The sequence below is a fragment of the Medicago truncatula genome, chromosome 4 (assembly GCF_003473485.1).
Source record: "Medicago truncatula cultivar Jemalong A17 chromosome 4, MtrunA17r5.0-ANR, whole genome shotgun sequence".
NCBI classification, from domain to species: domain Eukaryota; kingdom Viridiplantae; phylum Streptophyta; class Magnoliopsida; order Fabales; family Fabaceae; genus Medicago; species Medicago truncatula.
In genome coordinates this window covers 29,539,220-29,566,493 of record NC_053045.1, presented here as the reverse complement: position 1 = coordinate 29,566,493, position 27,274 = coordinate 29,539,220, and the positions used below count along the sequence as shown (strand labels likewise).

General features: G+C 32.2%; 2 protein-coding genes and 1 long non-coding RNA gene across 3 annotated transcripts; 2 read left to right on the top strand and 1 right to left on the bottom strand.

Annotated features, from left to right (window-relative positions):
* Window positions 1–2,925: 2,925 nt before the first annotated feature.
* On the top strand, window positions 2,926–8,560 carry LOC25492418 (P-loop NTPase domain-containing protein LPA1 homolog 2). Its single transcript, XM_013600524.3, has 7 exons — window positions 2,926–3,374; window positions 5,060–5,325; window positions 5,680–5,761; window positions 5,900–6,325; window positions 6,437–7,186; window positions 7,411–7,521; window positions 7,968–8,560. Exons 1-7 carry the CDS (start codon window positions 3,180–3,182, stop codon window positions 8,352–8,354), a joined length of 2,217 nt encoding a protein of 738 aa, XP_013455978.1. The 5' UTR covers window positions 2,926–3,179; the 3' UTR covers window positions 8,355–8,560.
* Window positions 8,561–12,408: 3,848 nt separating this feature from the next.
* Window positions 12,409–15,485, top strand: LOC112420857 (protein FAR1-RELATED SEQUENCE 5-like). Its single transcript, XM_039833066.1, has 3 exons — window positions 12,409–12,679; window positions 12,821–14,973; window positions 15,079–15,485. The coding sequence occupies exons 1-2, from the start codon at window positions 12,461–12,463 to the stop codon at window positions 14,966–14,968; spliced, it is 2,367 nt and encodes a 788-aa protein (XP_039689000.1). The 5' UTR covers window positions 12,409–12,460; the 3' UTR covers window positions 14,969–14,973; window positions 15,079–15,485.
* An 8,289-nt stretch (window positions 15,486–23,774) lies between these two features.
* On the bottom strand, window positions 23,775–26,882 carry LOC112421148 (uncharacterized). The gene is made up of 4 exons (XR_003011219.2): window positions 26,073–26,882; window positions 25,760–25,818; window positions 25,366–25,402; window positions 23,775–24,303 (listed from the first exon to the last, which is right to left on the bottom strand). It is a non-coding gene; the product is annotated as an uncharacterized lncRNA (long non-coding RNA).
* Window positions 26,883–27,274: the final 392 nt, after the last annotated feature.

Sequence of the window (27,274 nt, the reverse complement as noted above, 5' to 3'; positions counted from 1 at the left end):
AATGCATAGCTAAGGATGATGTATTCTCATTTGTACTGCCTACTCTATCTCTAGTAATATATGAAAGGGCATCACTTACACAAAATCTTATATTGCCTAAGATTTTGATAAAAGCTTAAAGCTAGAATATGTGATTGTATTTCCTAATAAAAAGAAAGAAATAGAATCATGGAAAGGTTGTCATAAGACTACTTTTCATGACCCAAAGACAAAAGGAGACTACTCACTCATCACAAGGATGAGCTACCCAATGAAAAAAAAAACAGTAAAACAAAGAAATTTTATTGATAAAACAAGAATTTCGATATGGTAACATGTCTTTGAACTAAGATAACGCTAGGCTATTTATAGCCTAAACATAGGAAAATCCACGAACCATATGAGTTACAAAATTTTAAGGATGATTTAATCACAAGACCGTAACAACCTTTCTGACAAGAAAAATCATCATATTAAATTTATCAGGTTGTTACGGTTGTAGCCCCATGATTACGTGCGACCGTAACAACCTCAATCTCTTATAACCTTGATCTTTGACTTCCTTTCTTCCTTAGCTATAATCTTGAGACTTTAAAACACAATCACGAAGCTTTGGTGAGTGATTATCCACTACTTGGTCATTGAAATGAGGCTTGATTGCACCATGACTTGACTTAGTCAACAAGTCTTTTATTCTTTGGGAGACTTCAGTCCATCTTGCACCATTTCTTCATACACCTTCCACTATACCTATTTATTCAATAACAAAACAAAAATGTAGTAAAATACAAATAAAACTTAAATAAAAACATAAATTTATTAAAAAAATAAATAGAAAATATTATAAATTATGGTGTTATCACATGTGGTGAGCAAATGCTTTGGGCATCTTATTGTGCATTAGCATTGTTGATAGAGTTTTGGGTTTGAGGATTTGACCTCCAAATTTGAAACAACAATAATAACAGCAACAGAAAAACCAGAGATTTTATGGTTATTTTAAGTTTTTTCTTTTCTTTTCAATTTTTAAGACAAGTGACTGATTATTTTTATCATACTGCTAAGGGTCACAACTCACAATACTTTATGGGCGGGGTTCCAAGTTCGAACCTTACAAAAATAAAAAAGAGAAAAACGTAGTAAATGAAAATTCACATAATAAAGTATGGTGAAAACTGTCATTTTAAAATTTGTGTATTCAACTGTTGCTGTTAAAATGAGATCTCTTTGATATGTGATCTATTTGTACTTTTCTAATTGTTCACTTATTTATAAGATTTGTCTTGAACTTGATGAACCCCAGGATCCAATTCACCAAAATTATAGTATTCCAAACAAATAGAAAAAAAATGCGGTTAATGTAAATTCGCAGAATATTTTTAATTGGGCTAGACATTTTATATCTATACCATTACAAATCTCCATCCCCTAATTTATTTTTAATAATAAGAATTTAGTCAATAATTGTACTTGTGTTGGGTCCTTGTTTTAATTATTGATAATTTCTCCGCCAAAGATAATCATATATAAGGTGTATACGTTGTATGTTTTGAGTAATTCATTTTGTTGAGAGGTAAATGTTCAGAGCTCGAATCATGACAAAAGATAAATACCAACATAATAACAATTATAATCTAAAAAAAACTTTATGAGTCAGAAACTATAGTCCTAAAAAAATGTTGTAATAAGTGTTTTAAATTCTTTTTTCATCTAACTTCGGGAGTGCTTCAAAGTCTAAGTAAAGAATAATAAAAACAAGGTTTGATAGCAGTTTTAACCTCTAACTTTCCCAAAGTTGCGCTTTTGGCCCCCTAAGAAAAAACTATAAAACCGTTCCCTAAGTTTTACAACTGTAGCAGCTTTGGCCCCCCAAGACTAAAAAAAATAATACGTGGCACCTCACTTAGGGTGTCACGTCAGTGTAGACCGAGTCAAAATTCGCCTTGTGGCCAAAACTGCCACAAGTGCAAAATTTAGGAGACGTTTTTGTAGTTTTTATCTCAGGGAGCAAAAATCGCAACTTTGAGAAAGTTAGGAGGCTAAAACTGCTATTAAGCCTTAAAATAAAGTTCATTTAAATTTTTTGTTGACAAAAAGTTCATTTAAGATTTGTTAGTTCATAAAATAAACTTCAAAGTCTAAGTAAAGAATAAAAAAAAAAAAAGTTCATTTGAATTTTTTTGTTTACAAAAAGTTCATTTAACATTTGTTAATTCATAAAATAAACCACATATTCATCAATAAAAGTTGACTAAGTTATTAAGAAATTGACTCACACATAAGATTATGTATTCAATTCTCGTTATCGATGTGAAAATCTCTTTTGTAAATTATCAGCAAGTAACACTCAGTGAACCTAGTAACATATTCATCAATAAAGGTTGATTAAGTTATTAAAAAATTGACTCACACACAAAATTATTAAATATTATATTTAATAATGATGTTCTCTTCTTGAAAGAAAGAAGAAAAAAACTATGTGTTCTTTCAAATTTCAAAAAGAATATATGACATATATATATATATATTCTTAAAAATAAAAGGTCAAAGCTTTTGAATCAAAGAGAATCAGTCTTAAACAAGATATTAATTAGTATTAATTAATATAAAATATTTGTTAAATCAAATTGATTTAGAAAATCGGTCAAGTCACTGGCTTTTAACGAGTCTCGTCAATTTTTATCTGATATATAATATGTCTTGAACTGAAATACACATCAATTTTCGATTAGATTGGTTCGACCGACCGATCCGAGCTGATTTTTAAAACTAAGGAGAAAAGTGACTATCTTTCTTTATCATATTCATATCGGTGAAGGAGAGGGGCCCATGGCTTCTAAAATAAAATTGTCAAAAAGAGAAAAAACGCGGCTAGTAGAAATTCTTAGAATAAAATAGGGCGAAATCCGTCATTTCATAAACCTAGTACTCTCCTATTTATTTATATCGAGCAAACGAACGAGCGTAAGAGAATGAAAGAGTCGTAATAAAAAGAAAAGAAATCAGAATGCTGCACCGCTCAATTCATTCAAACCATTTTAGAACAACATCATCATCTTCATTCCCTCTTTATTCTTCATCTTTTTTCCTCTTCAATCAATAGATCCCTTTCTCCACATTACCCTTCTCCATCATTTTCCAATGGCTTTTGCTTGTGGTAGAAGTTAGAGTTTTTTTTCATTTTGCATGTGTTTTTGTTAATGGAGTTTCGAAATATGAATATGAATAATCATGGTGGTGGTGGTGGAATTGGTGAGACGAGTAATAAGATACTTTACATAGTTGTTATTGATGAGAAGAACATTGACAAAGGAAAAGAATCGTTTTGTTACACGCGTTCTGTTTTGCAGAGTACTCTGCAAATTATGGGATGCAAAGCTCGACACGCATTTAAGGTATATATTCATTTTTTTTTTTTTAATGTTTTTGATTGATCATGAAAACCGTTGTTGGTGTTGTTGTCTTGTCGATGATTTTAGATTCAACTTTTTATTTATTTTATTGAACTTGATTTGAGATTTTTTTTTAATTTTTTTATGGAAATTGATTTTGTCCTCGTGAGCTTAGCTCAGTCGACAGGAACAATGCATGATATATGCAAGGTCCAGGGTTCAAACCCGGCCACCACCAAAAAAAGAAACTGATTTTGCTTTTGTGCCCAGAGACGAATCCCTCGAGGCTTATTGACCCAGATGGGCTACTGAGATTGATTTAAGATTAAATTTCGTTTTTTGAGTTTTGTCTAATGTGCGTAGAGACTAGTCCCTCGAGTCGCGTCAACCCAGTTGGGCTATTGAAATTGATTTGAGATTTACCTTTTCTTTTTTACTGAATTTGATGGTATGAATTTGATGGTATTTTTTATGTTTAAGATTTATGTTCAGGTTCTGGATTTTAGGTATTAGTGTAGTGGAAAATTTGAGGACTTTTTTGTTTTTGGTGGTTTTTATTACAGTTTTTAATGGTTTTTTGTTACATAGATGACCGATTTGACCTGTTTGGTTTTGTCGTTTAATATTGTTATGGGTCATTATTTTGTCGTCAACGTCATTGTGTTATGTCCTTTATTTTGGTTTGTTTTATTTTGACTAGGTAGTATTTTGCTTCCTCGTCCTATTGCCCCCTTTAATGGTTCAAAGGGTTTGGTATGCGTGTAAATTCAACTTTTTTTTTTTTTTGCTTATACTTTCATAATTAATTTCATGATTTAGTTTATAATGTCTAGCTCATATAACAATGTCAATAACGATATTGTTAGTCGGGACATTTCATCTGAGTTTGAATCAAAACCTCAAAGTTGTGTGTGTGAACTATTGTACTTAAATTGTAAGTTGTCTTGTTATATTACCGTCGTCAGCCTCATTGAGGATTTGAGGATTTACGATGAAGTTTTGAACTTGCATCCATATCACGGTCGATGTGAGCGAAATGTTTAACCATTTGTGCCAATCCTAGTTGTTACATTCCTAGCAATCTTAATTCACTTGAATGGAATAATGTATTATAGTGGATTGTATTTATTTGATTATGAAAGGGAATTTATGTTGATTGGGAAATCTATGATCCATGTTATGAATTTTTATGAGGCACAGTAGAACCTAAATACTACATAGACAATAGATTTGTCTACTTCTGCAACTATAGAATGTGATATTGTTATATTGTTAGAGCATTACAAGATTTAAACTGCATATAAGACAAAAAGACTAGTTATTGCGGCGGCGTGGATTTTATTGTTGGAACAGATTCTTTTTTTAAATGAAATATTTTAGAATGCATTCTAGGCGTATTTAGTGATTTTCGAAGCATAATCGGCATGGATACAAGTTCAACTGTTGTCAATTGAAGCAATGAATTTTATTGGTAATTAACTTATGGCATTTTATTGGATTCATGATAGACTAATTTGAAGTGATGGGTTATTTGGTTGTCTTGTATTACTGAGTAATGTCTCTCCTGTCTTGATCGTAGTTCATGATAGGTCACCCTTACACTGAGAGTTAATACCTCATTGTAAGCACAATTTTGGAGATTTTGTAGAAAACTATTCTGAATATGTTTTCCATTTTCTTCTTATCAGATTTGCAAAAGAGTTTTTGAATGCACCAAGAGCAAGAGTACTACTGATCTTTTGCAGCCTGATGCAGCAATTTCTCTAGAAGACTTAGGAAACCAATCACTTTTGAGCAAGGATAGTAAAATTAAGAGCATACCATTCGAGTTGTACAAAAGGCGCACTTCAGTATTTGTTCGGAGAGAAACATTTCTAGATATTGTATGTGATGCTTTGGCCGAGTACAAGTACTTGGGTCCTAACCAGAGAGCAGACTTGGTTCTAGCCTGCAGGTAACAAATTTTTTCATATCTTTACCGGGACTATATTGATCTAATAATCTGAATAGAAGTGAGGCAAAAACATATTTCTGAATGTGGTTCCAGCATATGCTCTGATGTAATGGAATCCGTTAAGTTATACATACGATTAGATTGTCTTTCCATGCTTTACATTTTGTTGAACAAGCTTTCACGTAATTGTTGCAATGTTATATGCTTTTGCTTTTCACAATAGAAAATAAATTGTGTACTGAACTCATTCAGTATAGGTATGAATTTATTGCTCTACAACTGATATTGAACATTTCGCATTTTATACTTACAACTTTATGCTCTTACGTTCCTGATTATTTTCTTTTTTTTCAGACTTCGTGAAAAGAAGGAATCTGTGACAGTGCTGTTATGTGGCACTAGCGGATGTGGAAAATCGACGTTGTCTGCAATACTGGTATACTTCTTTACAGAAATAGTTATTTGTTATAGTTTTTACTTATTTCGTGGTAGGATATGCAAGTGTTTAATGAAGTATAAAACTACTATTGTTGCAGTTCAATAATGGTTTCATTTATTTATATCTTCACTTCAGGGTAGCAGATTGGGAATCACGACAGTTGTATCAACGGATTCCATTAGGCACATGATGAGAAGTTTTGCTAGTGAGAAGGAAAACCCCTTGTTGTGGGCTTCTACCTACCATGCAGGCGAGTGTTTGGATCCGGTTGCTGTTGCTGAAGCGAAGGCCAAAAAGAAAGCAAAAAAGATGGCTGGTGTGTCACAATCACTTCCCAAGGATGAATCAACTGATGGTCAGAATTCTAGCAAACCTGATACACGGACATCAGAGACTGGCTCTTGTGCTACTGAGCATCCAAGTCCAAAACAAATGGCTATTGAAGGATATAAGGCGCAGAGTGAGATGGTGATTGACAGTCTTGATAGGCTAATCACTGCCTGGGAAGAACGAAAACAGTCTGTTGTTGTCGAGGGAGTTCACTTGAGTCTCAACTTTGTTGTATGTCAAAACTTGATTACATGTCCATTATTTTTTTTCCGCATTGATGTCAATATATATATTGCTGTTTTTTCCAATCCACTAACAATAATAACCGGGATAATCATGCAGATGGGGCTCATGAAGAAACATCCGTCGATCATACCATTCATGATATACATTACAAATGAGGAGAAGCACTTGGAAAGATTTGCAGTGCGTGCAAAATATATGACACTGGATCCTGCTAAAAACAAGTATGTGAAGTATATCCGAAACATCAGAACAATCCAGGATTATCTCTGTACGCGTGCTGAAAAGCATTTGGTTCCCAAAGTAAACAATACAAATGTTGACAAGAGCGTCGCAGCCATCCATGCAACTGTTTTCAGCTGTCTTCGAAGGCGTGAAGCTGGGGACCAACTATACGATCCTGTTAGAAATACTGTAACAGTTGTTTATGAGGAATACAGAAATCAATGTGCTGCCAATTCTTTGAGCTCGAAAGGAATGTTTCAGTTGATTCAGAGAAAAGGTTCTTCAAGAAATTTGATGGCCTTAGTTAATACAGATGGGTCCGTGGCAAAGGCTTGGCCTGTAAATTTGGTTGATAGTAATGGGAAGTCCATATGTGGTGTAGGACCGGAAAATGGAATCGGACATCCAATGTATGGTCCCTTACGGATTGGTAAAGCAGAGCCTGTAAATCTTCAGTTTGGTTTTTATGGAATCAGTGCCTGGCCTAGTGATGGTGGCACTAGTTATGCGGGAAGTGTTGATGAGAACAGAGCTGATGGGACTGATACCGGCAGTAGATATCAATCCTCTTATCAATCCTCTGGTTGTAGCTCCCCTAGGCTATCAGATTTCCCCGCTAAGGAGGTTAGTTTGAACTTTTTTGCAAATTTTTGTGTTCAACATTAAACTGGGTATGCTGCGCATGATTGTTAAGGTTAGGAATGCTAGCATAATTGGGATGCCTTGCTCTATCTTGATGCATCTCCATATCTATCCTCTTTTCTTGTTATTTTAAATTTTCTTATTTATTTAGCTCAAGGAAGAATTCTCGATTAATATGTCTTTTGTTCTTGTTCTTGTTTGTGTAGCTCAAAGAAGAGTTCTCGGTGCATGGTAGCGATGAAGAGATTGATGATCAACTAGATGTGGGTAGTGATGAGGATTTCAGTGACGACAGTGACAGACATGTAGACGATGAGGTAGATTTTTGGTTTTATGTTGGTTAAATTGTTTACCTAGATGAAATGTCTGTATGTATGCGATGAAATGTCTGTATCGATGTGATAAAACTTGCCGGATAGAAGAATTTCAACTTCCATCTTTGGGTTTCCTTTCCTATTCCTCTTGCTAGCAATGGTAATAGGAAGTGACAATTGACAATGTTCTCTTTTCCCGTGACGTTGGGTTATCAATTGGGAATGAATTGATGCCAAGCTAAGTTTTGAGTAGTACCTATGAAGCACCACAGACTCTAGACAACACTGATAATAATTTGAGAATATGAAATCAACTCAATGTAAACTAGAGTATCGGTGGTGTGTCGGTCGGTGTCAGACATTTGACACATTTTCAATCTGAAAGTATCGATGCTACACATAGTAGTACTTTTAACTAATTTTGAGTCCTTTTGTATTTTGCGCTCCAGGTTGGATCTGTAGACGAGGAATCAACGAAGTCTGATGAAGAGTACGACGATCTTGCAATGGAAGATGTGTTGGAAAATGGTTATTGGACAGATGATGATTACGAGTTAAAGACCAAGCTTGATGTTGTGGAGCTTGGAGCTAAAATCCATGGGATTAAATACCGCCAAAATCTCGACCAATTCCTTAGAACTAGAAGTGAGCCGGTGCCAATAGCAGTGGCATCTCAAGAACCCTTTTGCGCTTATCCTTCGTTACTTGCAGAAAAGAGTGAGAAGAAACTATCATCAAATGGTAGAGCCAAATTAAGAAAACGTTCTCTTAGTATTCCTGCATTAGGAAAGCATAGTTCAGCTGATCCAATCCTTTCTGGTGCTCCTCAAAGGTAGTAGGGTATTCTCTCTTTAATACAATTATCACAACCAAACAGAATTTGGTTTTTTTGGTAGCTTTTTCAATAAGCTGTATTACAAATTACAATGTCCTGCATGTAAATACTAAAGTGACCAAAACTTTTTTAGATTTCTAGGGTCAAGGTCAACTTTAAGGTATCGTTTTTGCATGAATAATATCCAAAAAATATATCTTATTGTTATACTGGTTTCCATTTTGGTTTTTGCTTTGTTCTAAAGAATATATAATTTAGACACATTATGGTTTCATCATTATTTGACAATTTTGTTTCTGACTTGCACTCACCATATCATTGTTTTAGCACACTGGTTTTAAACTATGTAAATTTCGAAATTGGTGTTGTTTGCTAGTAACATGTTAATACTGTGTTTTCACATCGATCTATCTATATTTTAAGTTTGGTATTTTAGATTCTAAAAAATAATTTAAAATTTGGATCATCTAATCTTAATCGGACTACTGAAATACGCGTAACTACGGTACTCAATCCAAATCCTTTCCACATACCATCTTACATTTTTTTGGATTGAAGAGGGCCAACGCCCATATACACCATCTTACATTTAGCATATTATGAAATTGGTAATTGGTTTTTAGATTAATCATAATCTTCTCACTCATGCACATTCTTCTATTACTAACTAGAACTGTTACTTTATAACAACACTAATCTATTACCACAAGTACTAGAGAAGTATGTACAAAGAAAACCTATAAAAAAGCCAGTGTTATTAGAATCGAGCTGACTTGATACACGTCGTATTGGTTTAAGCTTCAATTATGGCTAGTTTAATCATGTGTGTGTAAGTAACGAATCCAACCCCCATAAATTACTCATAATAAACTAATCATGTGCGATTTAGACATCAGTATCACTAACTTGTTTTTAATGTGCTACAAGAATTTCATGTGAAAAGCATAGCTTTATCTGTCTTCATTGACACTAATTTCGTGTTTTATCACTAAAACTCACACATAGGTGACAAACTTAACAATTTCAATATTCTCCGTTGAATAGCACTTAGAAGGAATGATGCGAGATTTTTATCATTTCTTTTAGAAAAATGTTAACATGTGTTCCCGGGGCATTGGTTAAAAAAGCAAATATAGTAGCTTTTGCATCGAAAGCTGTGTAATCAATTTCTCAAAAGTAAAAAATGTGTCTTTTTTTAATCTAATTTTTCATTTTTTAGATACCTTAACCAGTGTCCCGGAGACAACGGTTAACACAACCCTTTCTTTTATTAAGTTCAAGTTACCAATTTTTTTTTTTATCATTTATTTATTGAGGGGAAATATTTGGTTCATTGAATAGCATTTAGAAGGAATGATGCAAGTTTTTTTTAAACTGAGCTTGAGATTTTGAGTTTAAATTATGGGAGTTAAATATAACATATGGACGAGATATTAAACTAGAAAAATGTATCAATTAGATTGGCAAAATAGAATTCTTAACGTATGTCCTAAGGCTAAAAATAAATTGACTTAAAAGTAAAGATCTAAAGTAGTGATAAAAATCTTTTGAAAAACGTCTATTTTTATTAATGATGAAGAAGAAATCGAGTACAGTATCTGTATATGGGTCCCTATTGTCCTTTTGTTGCATGTCTGCCAAATGTAACTTATGTCTATGTGTCTATGTCTATGTCCATAACGTACAATGCTAGGGGACAAAGAAGCCTTGCACTTAATTACGATCATTAATCAAACAAACAAAAAAAATGATCATCACTCAGAAAGGAACCACCCTGACGGCCTGACCCAATCCGTCTATATGGCATGGCTTGTATATTATGGCAGTCATAATATGGAAGCACAGTCGAAGGAGTTTAAGATTTTGTTTGAAAATTTAGATGAGAGATGAAGGAAGAGCTTTGAGGAACATAAATATATGGGAAAATTAATAAATCTTTCATATTTTTTGAAAGAGTATGTTTTTAGTAGGTGATAAATTAATGCTTATTATTAATATATTTTTAATTTTTAAAATATTATAATAATATATATTAAATTTGAAGAATTCATATAAACCTTTCTAAACTCTCCAAAACTCTTCTCTAATATAATTTTTTAGTTCCTCAAATGAGGAGGGTTTTATATTTTGAAGAAAAATAAGTCACCAAAACTCCTCCTCCTAATGTCCTATATTTTTTTTTTCCAAACCCTCCACTCCCTTCGCCTCTAAACTCACAAATAAAGCATAAAGAAATATCTCTGACCTTAGTTAAGTTGGTAGAAACATTGCATAATATATGTAAGGGTCGAAGTTCGAACTCTATACACCTCACATATTCATCTTAAATGAGGGAATTTCTAGGATACTTCACAAAAAAAAAGGAGTCTAAAGAAAGATAAAATTTGTTGGATGCCAAAAATAAGATGCAAGTCGTTCAAAATTAGAAATTGTGGATATGAGCCATGTGAGTTTAACTCAGTTGATAGGGACATTGCATAATAGAGGAAGGAGTCGGAATTCAAACTGAAAATTATTTGACAAATCTATTTAAAAAAAGAAATTGCGGATACACGAGATATATCTACTACTTTATTTTATTTGTCAACTATTGGTCTTGTAATTATCGAAACCTCATTTGACGTTTGTTAAAAATCGACAAACTTTGAATGATATTTTTATTGCTAATGAGACCGTTGATGAATCTAAGAAAAGTTAAAGATAACTTATTTTATTCAAATTTGTCTTTGAAAAGACTTATGATTTAGTTGATAAGGAGACATAGATTCGACAATGAAGGGAATGAATTTTCTCTCTAGATGGAGAAAATGGATTATAAAGTGTGTTAGCTCGGTCGGTACTTCAATATTAGTTAATAGGAGTTTTAGCAAAGAATTCTCTCAGCATGCAAGATTACGACATAGCGACCTTCTTTCTCCATTTTCGTTAGATGCTAAAGGTCTTAACTTTTTGTTGAAATCGATAATAAATGAAGATAATATTTTATGTGTGCTTTGAGCTTCCATCATGTCTTAAAATGAGTTTGATCCAAGAGTTACGTCATAGAGCTAAATGTGGAGGCTTCCTTTGTGGATATGGTTGTCTGCTTCCAGAATTGTAAGGCAAACTTAATGCTCTTTAGGCAGCTGGGCTACCTAAACATGCAGCGCAACAACTTTGTATTTCTCTCAACGACACATGTCGCTGTGGGGGGTGGGGGGTTGGTTTATACTAATTGATTTATGTCTCTTATGTTACCTTTTTTTTAGGCAAATGAGATGTAGAAGGAGAATCTCCACTTGCCTGTGTAAGTTTATAATAGATTTGTCATTTCATCTATATATCAAAAAATATAGTTTGAAATTTCTGTAACAAACAAGAAAATATATGTTTAGAGTTTCACATATACCTTTTGTATTTAAAAAATGAGGAGGGATATATTTAGGGTTGACAATGAACCGAACCAACTCGATTATAGTTCGACATTCGACTCGATATCTAATCCGTTGAACTTGGTTCATGAACCTAACGAGCTGGACTTGAGCTGAAAATTAAGTTCGTTAATTAAATGAGCTGAACTTGAGCTACATATAGTTCGACTCGTTAGGTTCATGAGATGGCTCGATTATTGATTATATATATAAATCAATTTGAGTTGGTTTTTAAAAAAATTAATTCAAATGTGGCTGAATACAATTTTGTCTTGAAGGGAAGAGCAGTTGGAGTTTAAAAGTAAAAGAATATTATGAATTTTGTTCACAACTAATTGAATTTTGTTGGATTTTTTTGTCTCTGTTACTTGTATCAGATATTTTTCTTCGTATTTATGCAATCTTTAACTTTATATAATTTATGTCTATTATATGCATGTTCGTGGGAACTTTTATTTTAATTCAATATTTAATTTATATATATATATATATATATATAGAGGGCATTTCAAATGAGAGGAGTTTTTAAATGAGAGGGTGAGAGCATGAAATAGTGGCCATTGGATTAAATAGATGCCTGTGATTTAATTCTCACATTAGTAACTCACGTGACACTATTTTGCTGAGCAAAACAACACACGCGCTTCCTTCCCTTGTAACGTTTCTTATTCCATCTTCTTCCCTTCATTCAACGTAAATGCTTTCTCTTTCTGCCAAAACCATCACTACTTCTTCCTTGCTTCCTTGTCTTTTCTTCTTTGCGTCCTTGTCTCTTTCAAAGCTGTTTTCATCGCATTTTCTGCGACATCACAAATTAGGGTTCCAAAAAATCACGAGATTAACTTTCACTTCTATTGAGTTACGTTCATCATTCTTCATGGACAAAGATACATCAACTTCTTTTCAAATTCCTCAGGTATATTATAATTAGTATGGCTTAAATTCCTCATGACTTATTGTTCTTTTTTCCTGCTGCAGCCTGTGTTGTTGATTATATCTTGTTGATGGCTTCTTAATAAAATATGTTTATTGAAGATATTTATTTTGTTAATTTTAGGAATATGAATGTGTGCCAAACTGTGATGATGAATTAAAGCCTAAGATTGGACAAGTATTTGACACGTTACAAGAAGGTAAAATTTTTTACGAAAAATACGCACTCTCTATCGGATTTAGTGTGCGTTCATCATCATCGACTATAGATAAAAACGGCGTGAAGCGTTGGAAGTATTTTGTTTGCTCGAAAGAGGGTTATTTGCCAAATAAGACGGATGATAAGGAGCAAAGTGAATCTATTGTCAAGGCTAAAAGAAGAAGGGCTTTAACAAGAGAAGGATGCAATGCAAATGTTGTTTTTAAATGGGTGGGGGAAGGTAAGTATGAGATAACTCGATTTCATGAAAGCCATACACATCCACTTGCTTCACCTATGAAGAGACCGTTTCTAAGGTCTGCAAGGAAAGTGAATTCAAGTCACAAAAGCTTATTACTTGCATGTAGTAGAGCAAATATTGGACCTTCAAAAGCTTTCCACTTATTAAAAGAACAACGTGGGGGTTATGAAAATGTTGGATGCACGCAGAGAGATCTTCAAAACTATTCCAGAGATTTAAAGACTTTGAATAAAGATTCTGATGCACATGTTTTGATAGACTACTTTAGAAGGAAGCAAGAAGTTAATCCATCCTTTTATTATGCGTATGAGGTAGGTGAAGAAGGCCGACTGAAGCATGTTTTTTGGGCAGATGGTATTTGTAGGAAAAATTATTCCTTATTTGGAGATGTGGTTTCATTTGATACTACATATCAAACAAATAAATATCATTTGATTTTTGCACCTTTCATTGGGATAAACCATCATCGACAATCTATTACCTTCGGAGTAGGACTTATAACAAATGAGAAAAGTGATTCATTTGTATGGTTGTTTGAAAAGTTTTTGGAAGCAATGGGTGGACATAAGCCAACACTTATAATAACCGATCAAGATCCTTCCATGAAAGTGGCTATAGAAAATATTTTTGATACTTCTACTCATAGATTGTGCATGTGGCATATCATGAAAAAAGTTTCTGAAAAAGTAGGTGTTTCCACGAACGACAATGATGAGTTTAACAGAAGCTTCAAGTCATGTGTTTGGGGTTCAGAGACACCAAATGAGTTTGAAGAGAATTGGGCGTTTTTGATGACAAGGTTTGAGTTAGAAAAGAATAAATGGTTGTTACATATGTTTGATATTCGAAGCATGTGGATCCCAGCATACTTCAAAGACACTTTTATGGCTGGGATATTGAGAACAACATCAAGATCAGAAAGTGAGAATTCTTTTTATGGTAATTTCCTGAATCCTAATGTTAACTTGGTTGAATTTTGGATGAGGTTTGATTCAGCAATAGAAGCGCAACGGCATAAGGAGTTACTGGCTGATAATAACTCAATTCATTCTAAACCGAAACTAAAGTTGGAACGTGGTATAGAGAGGCATGCAAGAGATGTGTATACTCGTGAGAACTTTTATATATTTCAACATGAATTATGGATTGCATGCGTGGATTGTGGGATTGAAAATAGGAAAGATGAAGATGGGATGGAAATATTTCATATATATGATAATAGTGAGATCAACGGTAAACTTCGAGAAGTTGTGTATAACTTGTCCGATCACAATGCAAATTGCTCATGCAAAATGTTTCAGGCTGAAGGAATACCTTGTAGACACATACTTTGTGTTTTAAAGGGAAAAAATTTCAATGAAATACCAAGTAAGCACATTGTGAATAGGTGGACTAAGTTTGCAAACAGAACACCTATTTTTGACATAGCTGACAATGTCTTTGAAGAAGATAGCAAACTCATTTCTGATGTGTGGAACCACTTACATAGTTGTGTGGAGAAGGCTGGGAAAGATAAGGAAAGATTGCTTCTTGTGTTAAATGGGGCTGTTAACATGGAAAAACAATTGGACGAATTTGAAGGGAGTTCTAAGAGAACAAGGACAGATGATTTGATTCTTGGGTCCAATATTCCTGACGAAGTAGAAATCCTTTCACCACAATTTGCAAAGACTAAGGGTAGTGGTAAAAGAATCAAAGGTGGCAAAGAGAAGACTATTGAACAACAACAAAAAAAAGCAAGACTTTGTAAGGCATGCGGTGAGTATGTGCATCATGACAGCCGCAATTGTCCCCAAAGATCATCTCCATAATTTTGGTAAGAAGCCCCTTTCAAAATGTATTTGTTTTGATCTTTCTGTGCTCATGTTTATGGTGCACTTGTTTGATCTTTTTGTGCTCATATTTTTACTTGATGTTTTAGGATTGGAAGAATGGCATAGAAGAAGGATGAAGGAAGTTAGACAAACCAGATGAATAACATAGAAGAATGAATGACACTTCATGTTCTTTATGAAATGATTTGAAAGTTTAGTTTTGTGATCATGTTGGCATATTTTTGTATCAGTAACTTAAAATTGTGAATGCAGAATTTCAAAAAACAAGATGAATGAAGCATTTAGTCTTTACTGATAGTTTTGTTAAGTCAAGACTTTGATAATTTTGTATGTGTGAAATACAAGGACAAGTTTATTTTTGGGGTTATGCCTTCAGGCATGTGTATCTGTTACTTTGCAAGCCTTGTATGCCGCAGTTTTCACATGCTGCAGTTTCAAAAAAATATGCTGCAGTTTTGTATGCCGCAATTTTCACATGCTGCAGTTTCAAATGCCGCAGTTTTACATGCCCCAGTTTCAAATGCCACAATTTTGTATGCCGCAGTTACACATGTTGCTGTTTATAAATACTATTATTATGTTTAGAAAACAAGTTTTTATGCCACAGTCAACTTATATATATATGCTGGTTCTAAGCTAAGTATAATTGTGAGTTATGTCTAGAAAACAAGCAAAGAAGACAAATAAGAAAAATAAGTTTTTGCCGATACTAGAGTATTCTTGTTTGCAATATTAATCCATTTATTCATATTGTCCTGAATATCAATATTGTATCAACATTTACATGGCTGGTTGGTTATACTTTGGAGATCATGAGGCCAAGCATTTACATGGCATTTTAGATACCAGAATAATTTATTCTACTTTAATTGTGGCACAAAAACAGGCATGAAAATTTGTCAGCACTAGTTTGTTACTAGAGTAATGTATTCTAGTTAATTTTGGCAGAAAAATAAGCATTTTGTTATGAGCTGCATAAAAGTAGGCACATGCACGACCGCACAAGCATAATTTGGCACTACTTTCTTGCTTATATTGAGGAATCCAAACATAATAATAGGAGTGGTACTTTTTTTTTTAAAGAAATAGGAGTGGTACTAGGTAACTTAAATTCTGCATTCACTAAATTAATTGTTCCCTGCTGTTCTGCACATACAATTCTGCATACATACTGATACTTCAAAATTCTGCATTCTCAAAAATAGTCAAATAGCCTAAACTGTGGCATCAACCAAATAGCTTAAATATTTCATACGCCAAATAAAAAAGATTACTAATAGCACAATGGCTTAATCCATACATCAAATTAAAAATAGTATTGCTAGTATATCAGAAACATAAACACATAAATATCTTCATCTTCCATGTTCCTTCTATGCCATCCTACTTGTTTAATTATCTCCATCATCCATGTTTGTTCTATGCCATTCATCTTGTCTAACTATCTCCATCTTCCGTCTAAGCAATTCTTCAAAACCTAAAAACACATAAACATAAATTAACATTTTAACTCCGAAACATATCTAAACAAAAACAAATTAAAATGTTAAGAACATAAGAAATAATTGTAAGAGAAATAAAGAAGGAACAAGGAACAATCAGTGATTGAAAGAACATAAAAGATAACTTAAGAACATAAGAAATAAACAGCTTGAAAAAACAGTCGAGGAACAAGGAAGAACATAAAAAATAAACAGCTTTGAAAGAGACAAGGACGCAAAGAAGAAAAGACAAGGAAGCAAGGAAGAAGTAGTGATGGTTTTGGCAGAAAGAGAAAGCATTTACGTTGAATGAAGGGAAGAAGATGGAATAAGAAACGTTACAAAGGAAGGAAGCGCGTGTGTTGTTTTGCTCAGCAAAATAGTGTCACGTGAGTTACTAATGTGAGAATTAAATCACAGCCATCTATTTAATCCAATGGCCACTATTTCATGCTCTCACCCTCTCATTTAAAAACTCCTCTCATTTGAAATGCCCTATATATATATATATATATATAATATCAAAGATCTATAAATTAACCTTTTTTTTTATTTTTTTGGATGAGTTGAGCAACCGAACTGAACCTAACGAGCCAAACCGAACTGTTCGTGAACTTTAAACGAGCCGAACTCGAGCTGAAAAAATAGTCCGTGTCGAATTCGAGCCGAGTTTCGAGCCGAATCAATTCTTATCGAGTCGAGCCGAACTCAGACAGGTTCGGTTCGACTCGACTCATTTCCAACCCTAGATATATTGACTCTAAGAGTAAGTCTAAAAAGTTACTCCACATCCTCACCCTTCAATTTATCTAATTTTAATGGACTAAATTTGATGCTTATTAATAATCATGTGACCCCATTTACCTTAACCAATCTCACCACATTAATTACAATTTTCATCATTTGACTCCATCAATATTTACCTTTTATAAACACAACTAATTTTTTTTTTTTTAGGGAATAAACAAAACTAATTATGGTAAGTTGGTAAAGAAAATATAGTCCCTAATTATTTTTTACAACCTCCTCTCATCTACAATTTGTTCATAAATTTTTTTAAAAGAAACTTCGTTGCAACTATTTCACGATTCACAATGCAAATTACATATATTTTTATTAATACCCATTAGTATGTAATTTTTGGAATATGTTGATGATTCCATATGTGTTTTTTTTTTGTTTGGATTATCCACACGTGCTTTTTAGAAATGTTTATTGTTGGTTTATTCTTTTTGAGGATTGATCAGTGGACTTTTATGTTGCTAACCCTAGTTTTTAATTAAATTTAACCATGCCTTTGAATTTGAGTTAGACATATCTTTTGTCTATTTATCGTGGAGATGCGAAGCCTTGGATTTAATTTTTTGACATGATTTAATTTTTGAAATGGTGGTAACAATATAGTAACGTAAGGTTAAGCGTTGAAAAAAAAAACTCATGTGATTATTGATATTTATTGAATCAAAAAGGAAATCATAATTTTATTTTTTGAGGTAGAAAAGGAAATCATAATTAATATTCTAAAAATGATTAGGTAGATGAGATCATATGATTATTAATAACCCATAAATCTTGTCCTTTAAATTTAGATAAAATGGAGGGTGAGGATGTGGAGTAACTCTTTAAACTTATTCTTAGAGTCAATATATTCCTCCTCTTAAAAAATTGTTTTTAAAATCAAATTATATTTTTTATACTCGGTTCTCCTAACTTTAAATTCCTGCCTCCATCCCTCTATGTAGGAATATACACCTTCAAATTAAGGAGAACAAGACACTGATATGATAGATGTAACAAGTAGATGATGTGATAGAGAGAGAAATAAAATGAGTTTTTTAACCGAGTGTTAAGAGTATGAGTACATGCATGTATCATCGTTGAATTAATAATTTATAATTTCCCTATACTAAGGAAAACTTTTAATGGAGAAAGAGTTTCCTAAATATCAATGCAAGGGCTTACAATATATAGGTGAATAGATGATCGAAAATGGAACCATATTCATGTTAACTCTAAAAGCTTGGTCTATTGGTAAAATGATAAGCTTTGAACTCGAAAGTCACCTAACACCAACCCATCATCCTAAATTTTTATTATAAAAAAGAAAAAGAAAAGAAAAAGGGAAACAATGTTTTTTTTTTAAGGAAGAAAGGAAAACAATGTTAGTTAATTCTTCCTTTCCATATATTTATGAGGAGGAGCACACTCCCTAAGCCAATACCACTAGGCCAACCCAAATGGGTTTCTAGATTTGAATATTATGCTTGAACATTAGTGTGTAATACTCTTAAGAAGTACATGGTCTATGATGTATTTCTGGGGTTTTTGTTTCTGGTTTTCCAGCCTTCTTGCTTTTTGACTTGATGTATATTTAGATAAACGGTAAATTTGGCAAATATCAAAACGACATTATGATAGAATTTTTAAGTTTAACTTTGGATAAAATTATTCCTTATCTTTCTTTTTACTTCTTTGATGCTAACAAAACAAAATGAGAGCATTGAGCATCCAAATTGAAATAAATGGATCCTTAGTTTAGATTGTCGACAGTACTGAAGAGATTCCAATTGTGGTTCCTCTACTTGTTAAATGCAATATATAGCCAGACATTGGATGATGGAAGCAATGTAGTAAAGTACGTAGTGGCATGTGATTATGTCTATTTTGACTTATAAAGTACAGGTTATCTAGATGTATGTGCGGACAACATGTGGCTGAAAATTGGAAACAGAAATTTTAACATTTATAAGCTCAAATATCACCTAGATTGAAAACATTTTTTTTTGCATTTTAATTAATTAGGACAATGCAGATATATGAAAGAAAAAAAACAATTGCCTCATTTTTTAAGACTCATATGCTTCATCTAATGGTTGAGAGTTCATAAGAAATAAATAAATAAATAAAAACAGTTTTGGGAAAAGAGAAAAGCATAGATGAGCGACTCAGATGATGGCAGGATAAACAACGGCAAAGAAAACACAGTAGATGATCCAGATCCCTATTTAAATAGTAGAGGGGAATGGTAGCAACACACATTTTAACATACACTTTTCAACACACTCTCATTGATTGGTTAAAATTCACATGGATCCCACCAAATCATGTGGGTCTCATATAAATTTGGTGGGTCTCATGTGAATTTTAACCAATCAAAGAGAGTGTGTTGAAAAATGTGTGTTAAAATGTGTGTTTGATGTATGAGAGTTTCCTTAATAAATTCATAGTGTTTTTTATTTTAGCCAAATTTTAGTAAATTTCAGTTTCTGTTTCAGTTTGTTATTTTCAGTCAATTAGGATTTTGTTATTTTCCTATTTAAGCTTAACAGTTGTAGCTAAGAGACAAGTTTTATTCATTCAATAATATTTTAGAGAATTTTCTCAATTTATGATGAATTCTGGAACCCTATTTTCATAAGTTTGTCGCTTGCGAATTTGTTCTTTTTCTATCTAGGTTTAGCACCAGCTATACTACGCTTCCGTACTCATCAATGTTCCTAGCCTTTCTCTTCTCTTGAATAGTATGATTGAACAAACATAGAAATTACTTACTAATTAAGTGCAACCTGGACCGAGTATCAACCAACATTCCTATGTAAAAAAACGAGTATATCTATGTAAACGAGTATGTGAACATGCATGTGAAAAATGAAGAAATGAGTATGTGAAAACAACCATGTGAAAAATGGATGCAGGGGTTCTATGTAAAAACACATGAAAGACCTTTGAAATTAGTAATTAATCACATTTAATGTAGTTATGTAGATTCAGCACTGTGGGAATTCTATCTCATAAATAAAAACATGTCAGCGCCATGAATACACGTTTTGCCGTTTAGAGCAGGTTTTTTCAACCAAAAGTAGTAATAACTGCTATGCTTAAATACATTTTTCATCCTCTATTTCAAAGTTTATTAGGTTTTTTTGTCCTCCAATTTTAGGTATTGTTGCAATTTTGTTCGTACCAATTTTTTTTAGCCCATGGTGAAAAAGAAATGCTTTGAAGCTATACAACCTTTCATAGAAGGTGGCTAGGTTTTGCTTGTAAAAAAAAAAATTACTAATAAAAAATGTTGTCAAGATAATTGTTAACACAGAAAACCGATTTGATTTTTTGATAAGAGAATTTTATTAACAGCTAGTTAAAGCAGCAACTGTTAAAAGCTGCAAACAAGACAAATACAAAAACACTATCAGGTAATACCCAACTCCAACAAATACAGCTAAAAAATTCACCAAAAATGAGCCACACTTGCATAATTTTCACAGCTTCACCAAGTGGATTACACCACCAATCTGAGAAAATCTAAATTTTTTTGTCAAGTAGCCTAGTAGTTAGAGCTCACACATTTTAAATATGGAGAAATGGGGTATCCAGGGTTCGATCCCCGACCTCTGTATATAATATGCAATATCTCTACCAACTGAACTAAGCTCACGAGGAATTTTACCTTTCCTTCAAATAAACCAAGATCAAATAAGCGTTTACACCTCTATGGATCGGTACTACCACTAATTAGCTATGCGTTAACCGTCTTTTATTAACGGCAAAGATGAATTAATATATATTATTAACCATCTTCACGTGCTCTACTATCTCCTGAAAATTTGACACTTACCAAGGTATTATGCTGCGTCTTAAATATAAGTAAAAATTGGTCGATAAAATTGAGTATTTGGTCAAAAATTTAGATAAACATATATATATATAATTGACAAATTTTTGTTTATATTTGAGAATGGTGAAATATATCAACAAAACAACATGCCAAATCAGAGTCATACAATGCTTACTCCCACATCACCCTATCTTGATATCAGAAATTAAAAAAAAATAAAAAAGAATGCAACATGTATAAAGCCCTTGGGATCGACATCAGTAAGACTACTACCTAATTAACCATATAAAGACAACCTATCATACATGAAACAGAAAAACCAAACACGTACAGATATACCTAAAATTCCAACTTATTCACAAACACACATAGGGAGGTAGACTCAGTTGAAATCACTGTAGCAAATTTGTCTGCTGATCTAGCTAGGATTGAAGTCTCACATTAATTAGAAAGAAGACCTGCATGTAGTGGAAAAAGTTTAGATATTATGTTATCCGTTAATTACTACTTAGGGTTTTCCACGAGATAATGAAAGCATAGTTTTTATGGCAATGGAATAGCTTAAATAGATAAGTATGAATAGTTAGGTGATTTAAGAGACAATAAATAATTAATAAGACTATTTTTAGTGAGAAAAAATGTAATTTGTACTTCATTAGTAATAACAAAAGGCAAATAATATGAGACAAATAAATATTACAAATGAGTAACTTAATATTTAGTACTCTCTTTTTTATAAAAGACATGTCAACAAAAATTGATGAATTTGGTTTATATAAGGGACCAAATATATCTACTTTTTTACTCATATATCTCTTATGGAGAGGCACTATAATTTAGGTCTAAATGCAAGTAAGTGCTCTCTATCTTTACTAATTGTCTTGAAATTAAAGTCCACAAAACAAAATAATGTGGTTTCACACCGATGATGTGAGAGAAAAAGAATATCAGTGGGCATAGTTGCATGCAATGTAAATGTATGATGAGTCTTGTTTACAAGGTACGAAAAAATAGGGCAAAGTTTCTTTTTGGGTCGGATGGTGGGGGGCCGTGGGGAGGGAAAAAGAATTTAATTTTGAGCAGAGATTGTACACAAATCAACCATCTCAAATGAGAGAACCAATTAGGATAGTGATGGGGGCACACAGATTTCCAAGTGATTGAATCATCAATCTTCAACATATGAATTATCACTATCATGAATCATGAACAAAATATAAGTGTTTACTTTTTATTTTATTTTTTAAACAAAAGATTTGCTCATGATTTTGTTACCGACATTGTATTGGCAAGAGTTGCGGTCGAACAATTTTTGTTTTTGAAGAAGTTAGATTAGCAAACCTAAATTGACACCGGAAAAAATCAAGTCTGAGACCTTCAGAATAGTATACTCCAAGGTAACCGCTTTTGTTATTGGACCATTTCCTACAATTTGGTCAGTTGGGTGGTTTTTCTAAAACTTTTCAATCCCTTATATCTTTAATTTGGTTTGCATGTGTTTGGGTAATTTGGAAAGAAAAAAATAGTAGAATTTTAAGACAAAAGAAGAATCCTTGACACAACTAGTGGATAGAATCAAGATATTTTGTTTTTGGTGGTTGAAAGCAAACATGTTACTTTTTCTTTTGATTATCATATCTGATCGCTTAACCCACTAGTTTGTTTGGGTTTAGGCATTTAGCATTCCTTGTTCTATTGTTTTGGATTTGTAATTGTTTGTAACAGTTAGTTTTCTTCCATGGCACTTTGTGCCGGTTGGATTGCATTGATCGTTTTAATAATATCCATTTTAGGTTGTTAAAAAAAAGATTTGCTCGTGATTTTTAATTGTTGGCGTAGTAATGTTGGAATCTTTTAAATTATAGGAAAATATGGTCGATAATGTCGAAATTATAACCGTAAATACTTCAAAATCTATAATGTTAAAATTGCAACCGCAGTTTTGGACCTCAATTTAACATTGGGTTTCAATAATTTAAGATTATTAGTTAATAAATTCTAAATTGTCTTTGCAAAATTATGGGTATTTTAGCTACAATTAATTAAAATCAGTTATCTGTACTCAACTATGTTTGACATAGTTAGTAAGATACACATGCCAATTTTAATTAGTTGTAGATAACTTACCAATAATATATATTGAATTTTGCTAACGAGTGTTTTTGAGATACTTTTTAAATATTACAAGGTTAAAAATTATTTTTTAAAAAAAGTTAATGTTTCAATTTTCAATGAATCAATTATACAAACTTTTGTAAAAATTTATTATTTAAAGTCCTGGGGAGAGGATTCCCTCCTGTAAATTTCTTTCTAGTTTTCTCATGTGAAAATCTACACCTTTTAATATTTTATCTCTTATATACTTATTAATAACCCTTTTGAATTTAAAAGACCAAGATTTCAGTAAACTTCTCCCATCATCGAAGATGATCCAATCCTCTTAAATAGTATTCTAAAAACACTCGTTAGCATTTTTCATATTTCAACAATAAGAAAAATAGTAAACTGTAACTATTTTTACTAACTAGAACTAAATAGAAGGGACTAGAGTATCTCTCCCATGGAGATAGAGTGTACCGATAAGGGTCCAACTTGAAAAAGATTGGTCCACCAATCACAGGTGATTTTAGTAGTAAAGCCAAAGCCTTGATCATCATGGAAACTTAAAATAATGTCCATTACATATGTAAGTGTTGTTTTGATATATCGAAGTTCCCAAACTAGCTTCAATTTTCAATAATCTGCTAGTATGTTTTGGAGATGCAAACCAATAGGAACAATATCACTATAAAAAATAAACTAGTGTTGTATATGTCCTGTAATGTGTACATAATGTATTATGTATATTATAATACCAAATCAACATATATTACTTTTTTTTTTGACAAGAAATCAGCATATATAACTAAAATGGAAATATACGGTTTATCTTAATACGACTATATTAAGGCATTCTCTTCTAAATTTCCGTGATTTGATCAACAAAATTATATATTTTGAAACAGATGTATTATATTTTTTTTCATTCGCACCGGTTTCCGACCCACCAAAGGTGGACGACTAGTCTGACTCGTGCGTAGAGGCATGCGCACTGGCTAAACGTTGTTCCCCCTAAAAATCGAACCCGATATTCCTCGGATACGTCTTTGGAAGGAGCTTTTTACAACTAGAGCTCAAGTAACTTGATTTGGATGTATTATATTTTGATAAACCTATTTCCGCATGAAACAAAACAATTTGGATAATTAGAAATATAATAATATAAGGCAACAATAATCAAGCAACATGTTCTCCTTTTAAAAATGTTCAAAAGTTCGACAACAATTGATATAGTCGTCATTAAGTAGAATTTTAGGGTTCTTTATATGTAAATAACACTGAAACAATTACTTAATCGATGAATTCTTAAATGAAAAATTATATATATGAGTCAGGATCTATTGAAATAATATGAATTAAAGAAAAAATGGTAAAAAAAAAAAAAAAACTAGTTTAATAAAAAAAAAAAAAAAGATTGACTAGAACAAGCAACATCAACAATTCATGGCCAACACAAAAATCAAGAAACCAACAAACAACTATCTTGGTAAATAAGTGGAGGATTCCACCACCCACTATAAAAAATTGGTGTCAATTCAACACAAATAAGAGAAAACTTAAGTTGAGTTTTTTAATATCTATTTTGTTTTTGTTGAATCATCATCAATTAAGTTGTTCTCTCACTCTTGAGAATGAGCATATACACTTACAAAACAAGTAATTGGTTGTAGTTAAAGTTTAAACCATTATGATACATTGATCCACCATATATCTTATTATCAACTTTCTTTCGTGATTTGGTCAACAAAATTTTCTAGTTAGAAACAACGGTAGTATAAGTTTGTGTCTCTAGGAAAGATAAACCCAAAATCCCACATTAAACTAAAACTATTTGGCTAATTAAAATTATAAGAATCATAAGGTGACAACAATCAAACAACTTGTATTAGGGTTCTTTTAGCCCTTGACACCATAACAATTACTTAATCGGTAAGTTTTTCAAATGACAAATTATATATGTTAAGAAAATGGAGTACACAGAAAATTTAATTTGAGTTTTGAATATCTATTTTTATTGATTTTTTGTCGAATCGGCATAAATTAGGTTGCTGTCTAACTCGTTAGGATGAGAATATATACTTACAACGAGGATTATTGGTTGTAGTTAAAGTTTAAACCATTCTTATACATTGATCCAACATATACCTTATAGCTTAAATGAAACATACACTTACCACAAAATTGCAGGCTTTGATGATATTCTTTGCAGATCTGTTTTACATGAGGTAAAATTTAAAAAAGTTAGCTTTAGCAATACATATTCATGGAAAGCCAAATACTCATGAAAAGTAAAAGTTACCATAATTATAGCAGCATATCCAAACAATTCAGTAGTGAATTTAGACTCGATGAGTATCATAATAAATATAGAATACCTATTTTAGTTTCCTCTCTTTCTATACGGTACATAATTTTCCCCAGATTTAGATAAAGTCATATATATCATTTTCAACATCTTTTTTCAGAAATGGACACCATTTAAATCCCAGCATTTTCTGTTGAAAATAAATATACATAAATAGATCTATGAATTCAGCAAAAAAGAAAGACTATGAAGTCAGCAATAACCTAGAATTGCTGCTACTCCTTCGCCTCCATGGAAGCCTATTTCTTGATTTCTTTATAACCTAGAATCGAAAACCTAATTAATACACAGTAATTAATATTGAAAAAATAATAGCAAAAACAATAATATCCCTAAAAAAAGAAGCAACAATAATAATAATAGTTTTAGCAAAAAAATAGAAAGAAAAGAAGCACTGCAAGCCCATGATTCCATTAATTAAAATAAAAATGGCACTAGGAAATTAGAAATTCAGAAATAAAAGGGAATAAAATATAATAAAAATATTAGCATAAAAAAATAAAAATTAAAACCTACCTGACATCAACACAAAAGTGTTGTTTAAACATTGGGCAGATCTATGACAGTATATAATATCTGAATCTGATTAAGGTTAGTTATAATCTAATCCAAACAATTTAAAAGTCGTTTATGGCTGATGCAGCATCATCAAGATTCTCAGTTCAAAAGACCTATGGAGAACTTAGATTTGCATCGATCAGATCAAAATCCAACAAAACCATTTGCACTTTCATATGTGAATCTTGATGATGCTACATCTGCAAATAACGACTGACTATCTGTCCATGCAACTATGGTTCCTTGCTGCATCCAAAAAAGTGTTAATGTCATGAGAGAGAAGAACAAAAAAAGCTACAATATACACAGAGAAAAGAGGACAATTTCTTGTGGAATTTGTCTAAAGATAAACTAAAAAGAGGGAACAAAGGAGAGAATCTACCCAGGTGAAACCCTTTCCTCGAAAAACAAAATTAAAGGAAAAACCCTTGTTTTTTTGTTTTGTTTAAAACTTGTCCAAAAAGGACAATATATAAAACCCCTTTTTATTTTGAGAACATCTATAGATCGAGGAAAACTCAAGTATATGAGATTCAGAATCTATAGGCCATGATATGTATGGTTTAAGAATTTAAAATATGTCCAATTTTGTCAAAATCAAATAGCAATCTCTCTTAACATATGAGATATGAGATCTAACAATATTACAAACCAATAAAAAAAAAAAAAAAGAGAGATCCAAGGAAAAAATAGGAGAATGATGAAAATGATATAAAAAAGAATGGGAGACTGAGGAAGAGATATAACAAATTTGGAGTTAGAAATGTGGATGGTAACAGTGGAGAAGACTAGACAAGTATATATATAGAGGGTCAGCACCGACCCAATACTTATTTGAGTTCCGAGATGAAAAGAGATTTTTTTTAATTAATAAAAAGTAATATTATAAAAAAATATAACTAGACAAGTATGTATAAGTGGGTTGGCACCGACCCAATACTTAGTTGAGTCCCGAGATGAAAAGAGATTTTTTTTAATTAATAAAAAGTAATATTATAAAAAAAAATATAACTAAACAAGTATGTATAGTGGGTTGGCACCGACCCAATACTTAGTTGAGTCCCGAGATGAAAAGAGATTTTTTTGATCGTCATTTGTAGGCATCGTCATTTGTAAACTTTTGATCGTGGTCTCTCTCTAGCACACCTTGTGCGGGGATT

What these genes read in the sequence shown, in the direction of transcription:
- LOC25492418 (XM_013600524.3), top strand. Translation starts at nt 3,180, where the DNA reads ATGGAGTTTCGAAATATGAATATGAATAATCATGGTGGTGGTGGTGGA. An exon ending in CGACGTTGTCTGCAATACTG is followed by an intron (nt 5,762 to 5,899) that starts GTATACTTCTTT and finishes TCTTCACTTCAG; the next exon opens with GGTAGCAGATTGGGAATCAC. An exon ending in CAGATTTCCCCGCTAAGGAG is followed by an intron (nt 7,187 to 7,410) that starts GTTAGTTTGAAC and finishes TTGTTTGTGTAG; the next exon opens with CTCAAAGAAGAGTTCTCGGT.
- LOC112420857 (XM_039833066.1), top strand. Translation starts at nt 12,461, where the DNA reads ATGCTTTCTCTTTCTGCCAAAACCATCACTACTTCTTCCTTGCTTCCT. An exon ending in CTTCTTTTCAAATTCCTCAG is followed by an intron (nt 12,680 to 12,820) that starts GTATATTATAAT and finishes TGTTAATTTTAG; the next exon opens with GAATATGAATGTGTGCCAAA.